General features: G+C 37.3%; 1 protein-coding gene across 2 annotated transcripts in view; it reads left to right on the top strand.

Moving 5' to 3' along the window:
• Positions 1 to 12,176, top strand: part of CDK13 (cyclin dependent kinase 13) — a 122,531-nt gene extending 110,355 nt beyond the window's left edge. The window contains exons 12-14 of one of the 2 annotated variants that reach the window (XM_060632194.3): positions 5,433 to 5,638; positions 7,965 to 8,237; positions 8,862 to 12,176. In XM_060632194.3, coding sequence (XP_060488177.2) covers positions 5,433 to 5,638; positions 7,965 to 8,237; positions 8,862 to 9,715 — 1,333 coding nt within the window. In that variant the 3' untranslated portion in view covers positions 9,716 to 12,176. Of the gene's footprint in view, positions 1 to 5,432; positions 5,639 to 7,784; positions 8,238 to 8,861 lie in introns of both variants that reach the window. The other variant, XM_060632193.3, reaches the window with a different exon arrangement.
• The last annotated feature ends 525 nt before the right edge of the window (positions 12,177 to 12,701 follow it).

Here is a 12,701-nt window from a genome sequence, read left to right as displayed (position 1 = left end):
AGCATTAGTAACAAAAGTCTGTATAGAAGGAGTTTATTGGATGAAGCAGAGAAAATGTATAGAGTTTGGGAGTCAGAATAGCTGGGTTCTTGAACCTTCCTTCCCTGTGGCTCCTGTAATTTCTCTAGGATTGCTTTGGGAAAAAGGGAGGGGACAGAGCAGTCCCTTTTGTAGGGATTTTTATAGTAATTTAAAAACTTAACGATGAGTGTCACAAAAGCAGGCCTATCCCTATAATAAAATGTTTCCATGTAATAAAATTAGTATATTGTGAATGAACAAACATGGGCTTTGGAGTTCAAATCCTGGCTCTTCCACTTATCACTTAGATTGGACTTACTTTATTTCTGAGACCTTCACGTTCAACTTCATTAGGTATTTATTGAATTATATGAATAGACATTGTGGGATGATTTGACAGGCAGAAAGGATCTATCACTTAACATGTTGAAGGACCTGAATCATTCGCTGTTTAATTAATTGTTTCATGGTGGGGTTTTTGTTGTCGTTGTTGTTGTTCTTTGCTTGTCAGTATATATCAGCAGGCTTGAGACTTTGGCACCAGTACCCCTTCAAAGTATATCTTTTATAACTTCTGATTTGGAAAAATTTCACCTCTGCAGAAAAATATGAAGAACAGTACAATAAGCACTTATATGTCATTCACCTAGATTCAATAATTACTAACATTTGCTTTATACTATATATAAGGTTTTCGTCCTGAAATATCTGAATATTGTATTGTGGAAGTGACACAATACTTATAAATGATTTGTCATGTAGCTATAAGAACTGGGACTTTGTTACTACAGTGCCATTATAAAGCATAAGAAATTTAACATTGCAGTATGTAGTAGGCAATCCATATTTAAATTTCTCCAGTTGTCCCAGTAATTTCCTTTATAGTTTTTGTTGTGTTTTTTGTGTTTTTTTGATGAAGAATTCATTCAAAGCTCACTCATTGGATTTGGTTGTAATTCTCTTCAGTCTTTAATTGCTCTTTGGGGGAGGGCTTTTATGACATTGGCATTTTTGAAGAGTTCAAGCTAGCTATTTTGTAAAACATTCTACATTTTGGCTGTAATTGCTTTCTTGTGATCAAAATTAGAATAACTTTTTTTTTTTTTGTCAAGAATAGTACTTAGGTAGTGATGTGTGCTTCCTGCTCTATCCTATCAGGAGGAATGTAAGGTCACTCTTCTCCCATTATTGGTAATACTAAGTTGATCTCCTGGTTCAAGTGGCCCACATGAAAGAATCCTGGTAAAAATTATATTGAGCATATTTTTAATTAACATCTAAACTTGTTTTAATCAAGGGTGGAGATAGTTGCAAAAGATGTAAATTTCAGTGTATGGTAAGTGTTGACACTTTTAAATGGAGCAGTTATCTCACTTCTTGTAAATGTACCCACTGGGATCAAAATATCTTAGCATTTTGATATTCATCAAGATTCATTTAGAAAATACAGAATACTCTTCAACAATTGGACAGTGTCCCTTTTTTTAATCTGGAACTTATATTAATTTCACAGGTTTTTAATGTAACATATTTATGCTTGAAAGTATTTTATTGATTACCGTATTGAACTTCTTTAAAACAAATATATGTATATAAATGGAAATTTAATTTTAAAATTTTTCTGACTTAAAGCTTTTTTTCTTCTTGATCAGTTGGTCATTGTGAATATTACTAGTACATATTTCAGTTTAAAAAAGGAAAGAAAATTGTTGACTCACTATGTTGTAGCCCTGAAACTAATATAATATTATATGGTAAATTATATGGCAACTATATTCCAATTAAAAACATTTTTTTAAGGAAAGAAAAAATTAATAAATTTGTTTGTAAATTCAACCTAATGAAATAGGTAGGACTGTGGTTTCTTTTTATATCTATCAATTAATATTACTCATTCTAGAATGAGAGAGTTCCACATTAATTGTAATTTTATTCTTTTCTTTTTATAAGTACCCTTGTAAGTAAGCCTTTGCGAACAAATGGTCTTTTGTCATAGTTTTATCACTGAGTTCTTTGCACTCCTTCCATATTATGTCCAAAAATCACAGAGTGATCTGTCATCAGAAATTATGGTAATGACCTTTCAGATGTCGACTTAAGGTTCTGTTTTAATTTTCTTGACAGTAAAGAATTGGAAAGCCTATGGCTTGAAAAGATTTTTAAGAGTCATTCATTATTTATTTTTTCAAATTTTGAGAAAATAAACTAAAGAAGCTTCATTAGTATCTTATTAAGTGATTTCTTATACTTCGTACTTTTTCTTTTATTAACACTTATTTCATCCAGTAAGTATACTTGGAAAAGTTTAGGGTGTCAACATGTAACATCAGTACAACTTCGCCAATCTTTTTGTTACATCTTTTTTCTTATTACATTTTTAAAATATGCATGGTTTTGTGAAAACCTTGGAACTGTAGATACACCCTATTTAATTAATGGAAAACATCTGTCATATAACCTAATTGGAATCTGTCCATATTGTCAAACACATCACCTAAATGTACTTAATTTTTACCAGAACACACCTGACTGCATTTCTCCATTAAAAATAAGCATATTAAAAAAAAAAAAAAACATATTAATACACATTTTGGTGAACAGGCTGTAATCCAGTAATAAATTACAGGATGCATCACTAAAGCATTCAGGTTGAAAGTATAATGATATTGTGATTAATTTTAGGAATAATCAAATGAGAATAGGATATTAAAACAAAAAAACAAAACAACTGCATTAATTATATTAGATGTGGTGTCAAGACTTTACTGGCATATTTAATGGAAAGAAAAAAACATATTGCTAAAAAGTGAAAGAGTGACAGCTAGCCTATAATTTTATTTTTTCTCAACAGCAAGTGAAAAGCACTGAACAATTTATAAGATAAAATATGATCAACTGTAATTGGAATAAGCATTTCATGATGTGAGTGATTTGATAAAAGTAGTTTTAAACTATCTTACGGAATGATGATAAATGGGTATCAAGCGTGAATACAGTGCCTACTATGTGAGGGGCACTGTCCAGCGCTTACATATGTTAACATATATCATTACCTCTACCCCATAAGGTAGATTATATTGTTAATCTCATTTTTAAAGATAAGGAAACTGAGGCACAGAGGTCAAGTTACTTGCCTAATGAGAGCCAGTAAGTAAGTGGCTGAGCCGGTATTTGAACCTTCAGAAAAAGCACATAAAAATGTGGTCATCCTGGAAAACATTGCCGGTATATCCAGAGTCTGCATCACTAACCTATACATTACAGCTATTGGTTGGGTAATGTTGGTCTTTCCTAGAGATGAGCTTGGAGATCATCCGTAAAGAATCTCTCAGCTTTAAATTGTGGGAGGGAGCCCAGAAGCCCTTTCCCGTGGATTTCTTTGCTTTCCCGTTATGGGGCTCTCCTGCAAGAGCATCAGGGTGGAAGAAGTGAAGTCACTCCTGTTGCCCCACTCTGAGTACTGCAGTATATCTGAATTCGGAATATCCCAGCAGGGGCTAAGGCCACACATCTTAAAATACATAAACACACACACAGAAAGGAAAGTCTTTGGCGGGTTTATGATGCCTTAAAGCTTCCCAATATCAATATTTCAAATTGTACCTTTGTTTGTTACTCCAGGAGGTTTTTACACGCTGAGGCAATGCACCATAGTAAGATGGCTGAGAGGTATGCCTTTGTTTTGTTTTTGGACCTCAGGTGCATAGACTTGGTTTAATCATAATCCTTGTGTCACTCATCATTGGTCCATGCATGGCTCTCTTTTTTTTCTTTTAGTTACTTAATTAGTTATTTTAAATGATGTTAATAAGCAGCCATGAACCTACCAAATAAAAGCTAGAACCTTGGAAATAACCTACGTTAGTCATATCATACCCTCTCCCCACCCCCTGCCCCACGACCTGTCCCCTTGCCTTCCTCCACCTGAGGTAACCATCATCCCTGTTTTCTTTTGTATATACTTTTGTTGCCATCTATATGTACTCATAAAAAGTTATATTTTAAAATTTTTAGTTGTTTTTAATTTTATAAAAGGGTGTCATGCTGTTTGTAATCTTTTGGGAATGACTTTTTTTTACTTGATATTATATTGCTAAGATTCGACCATATTGTTGCATATGCCTTTATTTTGTAACATGAGATGAGAGTAATTGTGAAAGAGGAGGTGTGAAAGAACTTGCTGTGCAGGCCATTCTCCAAAGTCAATTGTAGGAAAGGACACGGAGCTATGTCAGTTGTTTTAAAACCATTTCAGGTGCATCCCCTTCAAAAGCATCCCTAGAGGTGAACACACCCAGGTTGAAGACTTGTAGCTGTATCAACCAGGTTGGGGCTGCTTAAGAGAATTTGTAGATATTCTGGGCAAGTTTATTAACCTTTCCAAGCCTCAATTTTCTCATCTTTAAAATAGATATAATAGTAACTTCCCATTGGAATTTTTATTAGGATAAGAAGAAAACATTTATAAATCAACCACTTACATCTTTCTTTAGGCAAAAGTTACTCTGTAGTGTTGTCAGTTTTAAGAAATTACATTAATGAAGGTAGAACTGTTTCAGAATTGTGGGTAATTTTGATAGCTGCTAGGCATTCAGAACTCTTTATTGATGAGTAATTAGCCTGGACTACCTATTTTTGAACCTTCTCTGTAGCATAGTTTCATTTTAGAGCATTTGATTATGGAAGTAAATAAGAGGGTATTAAAAAAGTAAAAAGCTTTTACTAGAAAGTCTTTCACAAATGTTATCTCCTAGCCTTTACTACTCTTTAATCCTGTTTCCATTTCCTGCGAATGGCATATTTTTTGCCTTTTTTTCCATGTCCTGTTCAGTGTATGGTGTACTGTGATAAGAACTGGCTTTAAAAGACTGCACCAAGGATAATAGTAACAAAGTTTTATGAACATGTGTTCTTCATTCATAGTTTTTAAAAATTTTTTTAATGTTTTATTTTTTATAGAGAGAGAGAGACAGAGCATGAGCGGGGGAGGGGCAGAGAGAGTGAGACACAGAATTGGAAGCAGGCTTCAGGCTCCAAGCTGTCAGCACAGAGCCCGACACGGGGCTCAAACCCACGAACTGCGAGATTATGACCTGAGCCAAAGTCGGATGCATAACCGACTGAGCCACCCAGGCACCCCCTTCATTCATAGTTTTAATAAATGATTATTTGTCAATTATTCAGAAGCCACAGAAAAACAGTCCATTTGTAAAAGTGAATCCCTGACAGAGGTGGGGCCTCAAGGATGATTTTTGTTGAGGGGCTCACACAGCATGTGTATGGAGTCTTCAAGATCAACTGGCAGGGGTGTGGGGTGGCAGCTTTGGTGCTGTGTAGGAAATATTAGCAGGTTTTGGTTGTCATTAAGAAATAACACTGACAAACAATTTTGATACCTTTTTTTTTTCCAGTCTTCCTTTATGGCAAGATTGTCATGAGCTGTGGAGTAAAAAGCGAAGAAGACAGAAGCAGATGGGCATGACTGATGATGTTTCAACAATTAAAGCCCCCAGAAAGGACTTGTCTCTTGGCTTAGATGACAGCAGGACCAGCACACCGCAGGGCGTGCTGCCGTCTTCACAGCTGAAACCTCAGGGCAACTCGAACGTAGCACCTGGTCAGTAATGCTTCCCGGGTTGGTTTTCTTCCCTCGTTTTGTGGCTAGCGGTGATTATGTTGCTATCGTGTTAAAGCATTTGTGGCTAAAACATTAAGATTTACTCACCAAACTTGACATTTCCCTGTTAATTGCTTGTGCCAGTATAGACATTTCACTGCTACTGGCATCACAATATGAAACAATCTTAAGGTAAGAGGCACTTCAGAAGAGCATCAAATTACATATGATTAGTGAATGGTCAGATTTCTCTATTTCCTTTTTCCCCCTAGGGCAAGAATCCAGAGAAAGATACAGGAAGACAGCCAAAATTCATAATAGAAGTTCTTTCATTCTGTTTATAATGTCCTCAGATCACTCTTACTACATGGCCTGTTATATTATAGAATCTCAAAAATTAGAATCTCATATTGTTCGAGAAATGACTTGAAGTATGATAAAGAAGGCTATCTGGGGGAAACTTACTAAATTTCTTCCTCTGGATCAGTCTGTCATAAGAGTAAGCTTCTTCATGAGAATTCGGCCTCTTGAGTGTTGTCAGAAATGTTAAACTCATTCTGTCATTTAGTTTTAAAGATCAGTTAGTTGATTAAAACAGATCTGCTGATCAGATTGAGCTTTGGTGGTTGGATATAAATATAGAGTAGATTAGCTGAGAAAGATTACCATTAATGCTTTCCCATGTAATCTGCAAGCTTATACTTGACCTTGGTCAGACTGCATTAAAGTACTGGTACATTACTTTACAAACCAAAAACAATTGTTATTTGTTGCTCAGAGTTTCATTTTATCTTTTGTTTTCCTTTTTTTGAAACTGTCACTGTTAAGAAGAATCCTGGTTTTGTGAAATAGGAATGAATCCTCTCTGCTTCATTTTCTTCATCATCAACTGTCTTATTTTAAAAGAAAATGCCCTTTTTGTTAGAGGAGACACCATAGTTACAGAATACTTGCAAGCTCACACAGAGCCTGCCTCTGCTGATGTAGAAATTAAATGGAAAATGAGGGGAAACTGGCTCTTAGGATGCAGCAAACAGACATGGCTCCTTGTTTCTTAATGCCTGCGAGTCACAGGAAGAACTTGCAAAAGTTTGTTTTGAGTTAACCTACAAATAACATTAAGAAGTAATAAAAAGTCTCTTAAAATATATATAAAGAGAGAAAATAAAAGGAGAGCATTACTCATCAGTTTTTTATTTTCTTGGAGTTTCTCTTCTGTTGGTTCATCATTCTTATAATAGAAATTGCTTATCAGGGTAGTGTCGCTGAACTTCTGTGGTATCATACACATTCGAGCCTCGTTATGTGTGGCTCAGAGAAGCTTGCACGAGAACCTGTGTAAACCGTCACAAGCCTCAACTGAAAATTGAAAAACAACGCCATCTGTTTTGTTGGTGATGAGTTAATACCATCTTGCAGGAGCATTATAAGCATGCTTCTGTAGGAGTTCCTAACTTACCCTAAGGGACTTACCTTAAAAAAAAGGTAATTTGAATAAAATACATTTTATTAAGGAGTCCATAACATCTCAGTTTGAATTTACAGCAAAATCAGGTTAGGTCCTCAGATAATAAGCATGATTTTAGAGATGATTTTAGTGAGTAGTTAAGAGCTCAGACTCCGGAATCAGAATACCTGGGTTCTGATCTCAACTTGGGCAAATTATTTAGTGTCCCTGGATGTCAGTTTCTTCTTCAGTTTAAAAACAAACAAACTGGGCGTAATAATAGAGGGTGCCTTCAAGGTTGTTGCGAGGAATGAAAGATCCCAAATGCTTCAAGAGTGCCTGACACTGTAGCTGCCCGGCACCGCCGCCTCCAGTCCCTGCTCACAGCTGGCGGCTCCCACTCACACCTACCGTACGGGGCTCCAGCAGTAGTCTTGGTTTTCCTTTTGAACTATTGAGCCCTGAAGAGAATTCTTCAGAACGGGCCGCAGTGTGTTGTTGTTGTTTTGACTTACGTGCAGTTACATCTTAAATGTACGTACATGAAATTAGAACCAGACTGAGATTCCTGTTTCACAGTGTTTCCTACACACTGTCCCACAAATGGACATTTTAATAGGGTAATATAGAGCCATTTTGGGGGGGGCGGGGTGTGCTGTGAATTATGGCAATTCTAATTAATACAAATTTTGTCTTTAGTAAAAACAGGCCCTGGACAGCAGTTAAACCACAATGAATTGGCAATTCTACTAAACCTACTACAGTCTAAAACAAGTGTTAATATGGCTGATTTTGTCCAAGTGTTGAACATTAAGGTAAACTCTGAGACTCAACAGCAGCTAAATAAAATAAACCTTCCTGCTGGAATTTTGGCAACAGGTGAAAAACAGACAGACCCATCCACACCACAACAGGAGTCTTCGAAACCATTGGGAGGAATTCAGCCTTCTTCTCAGAGCGCGCAGCCTAAAGTGGAGACTGATGCTGCCCAGGCGGCCGTGCAGAGCGCGTTCGCAGTTCTGCTGACTCAGTTAATAAAGGCCCAGCAGTCCAAGCAGAAAGACGTGCTACTGGAAGAGAGGGAAAATGGGTCGGGACATGAAGCGTCATTACAACTCAGGCCACCTCCAGAACCTAGCACTCCGGCATCGGGTGAGTGTGCAGAGAGCAGACCGCTAACAGTGTCCACACTGTTTTTCTTGATGGGGGGGGGGGGGGGGGGGGAGGGGGTCTCTGATGTGTATCGTTTGGTGGCATTGCTAGGAGTAGATGTTCTGAAAATTCCTAGGTCACTGGTCATAGGTTGGTTCGTGAGTCCATTTACTCCTAGGGGGAGTAGATTCTTTGACAAATTACCCATGTGTGCTGTAGCTCATTAAGAATGCCAGAGATTTTTCTCATGTAAACCTCTGATGGAAGAAATAATTTACTCCAACTACAACAACATGATTGAGCAAGGCAGAAACTTTGTGTGTACGGTAGCTTTTGTTCTTCAGGCAATAAATAGGTAGATGTGAGATACCTTGGAAAAGTCCGATGCAGTTAAATTTTTCAGTCACCACAGACCTAAATGGTAGCAGGCAATATTAGTATTTATATCCCTGTTTCCTTTCGTTCCTTTTTTTTTTGCTGGAAATGGAACTTCCGGAACTTGTGATGTTCTTTAGGACCACCTGTAGGAAACTGACTATTTTGAAACACGTAGTTTTCCATGATCACTTTTGACTCTCTCTCTCTTTTTTTTTTTTCCTTTTCTTTTTGCTTTGTTTCACTTAGGGCAAGATGACCTCATTCAGCACCAAGATATGAGGATGTTGGAGCTCACCCCAGAACCGGACCGGCCTCGTATCCTCCCTCCTGATCAGCGACCTCCTGAACCGCCTGAACCACCACCAGTCACCGAAGAAGATCTGGATTATCGGACAGAAAACCAGCACGTACCCACCACCAGTTCTTCGTTAACTGACCCTCATGCCGGAGTGAAAGCCGCCCTGTTACAGCTGCTCGCTCAGCATCAGCCCCAGGATGATCCCAAAAGAGAAAGTGGTATGGATTACCAGGCAGGAGACACTTATGTGCCCACATCAGACTACAAGGACAATTTTGGATCCTCTTCTTTCTCTTCCGCTCCTTATGTTAGCAATGATGGTCTGGGAAGTAGCTCTGCTCCTCCACCATTGGAACGACGTAGCTTCATTGGAAACTCAGATATTCAGTCTTTGGATAACTACAGTACTTCTTCATCTCATTCTGGTGGTCCACCTCAGCCTTCTGCCTTTTCCGAGTCATTTCCCAGTTCAGTAGCTGGATACGGAGACATTTACCTCAATACTGGTCCCATGTTGTTCAGTGGAGACAAGGACCATAGATTTGAATATAGCCATGGCCCCATTGCAGTCCTGGCGAACAGCAGTGACCCTCCCACAGGGCCAGAGAGTACTCATCCTTTGCCAGCAAAGATGCACAACTATAACTATGGTGGTAACTTACAGGAAAACCCGGGTGGCCCCGGCCTCATGCATGGACAGACCTGGACTTCTCCTGCCCAAGGACCTGGATATTCACAAGGATACAGGGGACACATTAGCACATCAGCTGGCAGAGGTCGAGGCAGAGGGTTACCATACTGAGTATCTGTTTTTCCTCAGGCACATCATTTTTATCTGGAAAGACTTTTCTAGCTGCAATTTAAGGCAGCAATCCAAGAGACTTGAATAATATTAATTCAACAACAGCTTTATTTTTATGTGGAAAAGGGTCTTGCATACAATAGTTAAAAAAAAAAAAAACCTTTGCTTAAATTCATGCTGTTCTAAAAACTAGATCTATTGATTGTACATCTTCACAAATTCTAGTTAACAATTTTATTTTGTATTCTTGCAGTTTTACGTGGATGCTAATCTTAGGGACATAAGAGTCTTTTATGGCCCTCTTGCAGATCTTCTGAACTATGCACATTTGTGCTTTTTTTGTAAGTTTGGACCAACTTTTATGTAACAACCAACCAACCCCTCCCCCGCTCCAGTTTTACAACAATCAGAAAGGGCACTGATTTATTTGGTATTTTTCTTTTTACAAAGCTACCTTTAGTCAAAGGTCACTGTCAGTCTTTGCACCTGCTTCCAGTGTTATTGTGAAAGGTGTACTTTGTGCTCACTTCAGAAAATAAAACACAACCTTTCTCTTGATGCAACAGTTTTATAAAAAAAAATGGTCAACGTTATTTTTGTTTTATTTTGCAGATTATCATAGCCGAGCAAAATGCATTCAAATGAAATAGTGGGTTTTATATGAAAAATATGGGGTGGGGAGGGTAAGTAAGTGCCTTAACAGGTAAGCTGAAGGTCTGAAAAAGCAGTTAACCTTTACACCCATTTGTCTTCTAAAGGGAATCAATACTGTATTGAAGAGGCAGGGAGCTCTCCAGTGTTTAGGGACTGCTGCCTGTTCAGTTCCCGCTAGACTCATTCCCTCTGCCTGTCACACTTTCTTCTTTCCTGCCTGTCTTTGGGCTACGTTACCTTCCACTACCACCTTGTCTTGATAGGAGCGTGAGAGCAAAGAAAGGGATTAGAACTCCAGTCAGTACCTTGTTACTTCCAAGATGTTCTAAAAAGTTACATCAGTTAAGTGGTTGAAAGTAATAGCTAAATGAGAATTTTAGAGTACCCATTTTCAGGCTGCCATATTGTCCCTATTTTCCTTTTGCCATGGATAATTGGAGGGCAGTAGTGCAGAAGCAAGGCTTAATAAACAGAATTGCCTGATTCTATTAAAGTTCATGGGGGGAGGGGAGGCAGACATCATATTTTAAGTTACGCAATTGCCATTTTAAGAAAAAGCCGTTCAGTTTGTTAACTAGAAACTTTGCCTACACCGAATTTATTGAAACAAAAAGAAAAAGTAGTGAGAGAAAACCTCTTCTCTTCCTTCCTCTCACCTTCTGTGAGGTTTATTAGGACTTCTGCCAGACTTAGAGCAACTTTAGTTCATTTTAGCATTTTTCTCTTTTATTAAAAGCAGCAAAGAAGGATGGACTAACCCTTATGTAAGCTGTAATGGTGTCAAGTCTAACTAACTTCTCGTGCACGCTCAGGCACACGTACAATTACAATAAATTCTCAAAAGGAACCAAAGGTGAATAACCAGTGTTTCCAGTATCCCTGAATGGAAAAATAAACTCTGGAAATGAGAGCTGTGCCAATTAACCATTTTGTTTTAACTGTTCTTTCTCCTGGTAACTTACTTTTTCATTGGAATTGTAAATCGGAAGAACTGTTTTAGAATGGAAATTTGCTCCAGTTCTAAAGTCAGTCTTTTAACCCCATGCCCTCTGACTTGTGAACCTTCATTTCAAAATACTATATGGGAAGCATTACAGTTTGGTGACAGCAAGGATATTTTAAAGTGGATATTTTACCATTTTACTGCTATAAAATGAGTTGATGTCAGTTGATCATTTTATTTTTTTGATGGAATTTTTTTTTTGTTATTGGGGAGAAAAATGAATGGAAGAAAAATTATTTTGCTTTTATTTGAATTTTGAGTACTAACAACTTAAAACTACATTGCAGGAGGTGAAGAAATACTTCAAATTTAGCAAAATAGCTACAGTATTCAACTATCTCAAATTTTAATATGGTGAGTCTTAGCGCTTTAGACTTTCCTATAAGTGACAGTATCTAAGTTATTCTTAATAGTCACACTTGATAATTCTGCTGACCATAGCAGCTAACCGAAAATTGAAGATATTTATGTGACATGAATAGCCTGTGTTTTAAAAATTAAATATTTTATATAAAATTGAACTGTGTTTGGATAGTTTTTCCAACATTTCAGTTATATATTTATGTTGGGAGAGTGGCTGGGAGGACAGGGAAATTGTTGCTTGAAATTGGAAATTTGAACTACAGCTTATAATATTACCCTTAGACAGTATTAATTGTGAAATATACCAGTATCTTATGCACCACTTAGAAAAAATCTTGCCGGTTAAACCACAACACAATGCCCAGATGCAGTAATTGTCAGATACTTCCAAATTCATAGATGTTATTATATGAAACAGTTGGTAAAATACGGTAATAAAAATCTCAATGCATCCTTCCATACCATTTAATACTTCAGTAAATACGGATTAATAAAAAGAGCCGGGATGGAAATCACTAATTACATAGGTTATAATTGCAGTAATCACGAGTATTCTTGAGTAAAGTCTAAGGACCATAAAACGTTAACTTAAGTTTTGGGGAAAGAATCAGGTAAGTCAGATTGCAAATAATGAAGATGAAAATAGAAGACTGACCTACCAAAAGAAGAAAACTTATTATCTCCCATGTGAAATTCCCATTTATATTTCCTGACGCAGCAAGTTTTTCTGCATGCAACTCAAAAGTCTTCAGTCTGTTCTTTGTGGAAGACTTGTAGTCACCCATGAAATTTTTAAGACTCGTTTTAAGAGGTTTATTGATGAAAATGGTTTGTTGAATGTGAATTAAGATAATGCTTTAGCTGTGATTCAGGGCTTCATTCTGTCAGTGAGTATATATATTCAGTGCCTTGGGCTACGTCAGTTAACTTGTGAAGGGCATTCAGTCACACTTCCAGTGGGTTGAT

Source organism: Panthera onca, chromosome A2, assembly GCF_046562875.1.
Source record: "Panthera onca isolate mPanOnc1 chromosome A2, mPanOnc1 haplotype 2, whole genome shotgun sequence".
In the NCBI taxonomy this organism is placed as follows: Eukaryota; Metazoa; Chordata; class Mammalia; order Carnivora; family Felidae; genus Panthera; species Panthera onca.
The sequence above is the reverse complement of the archived record's forward strand: the minus strand, read 5'-3'. Positions and strand labels throughout refer to the sequence as shown.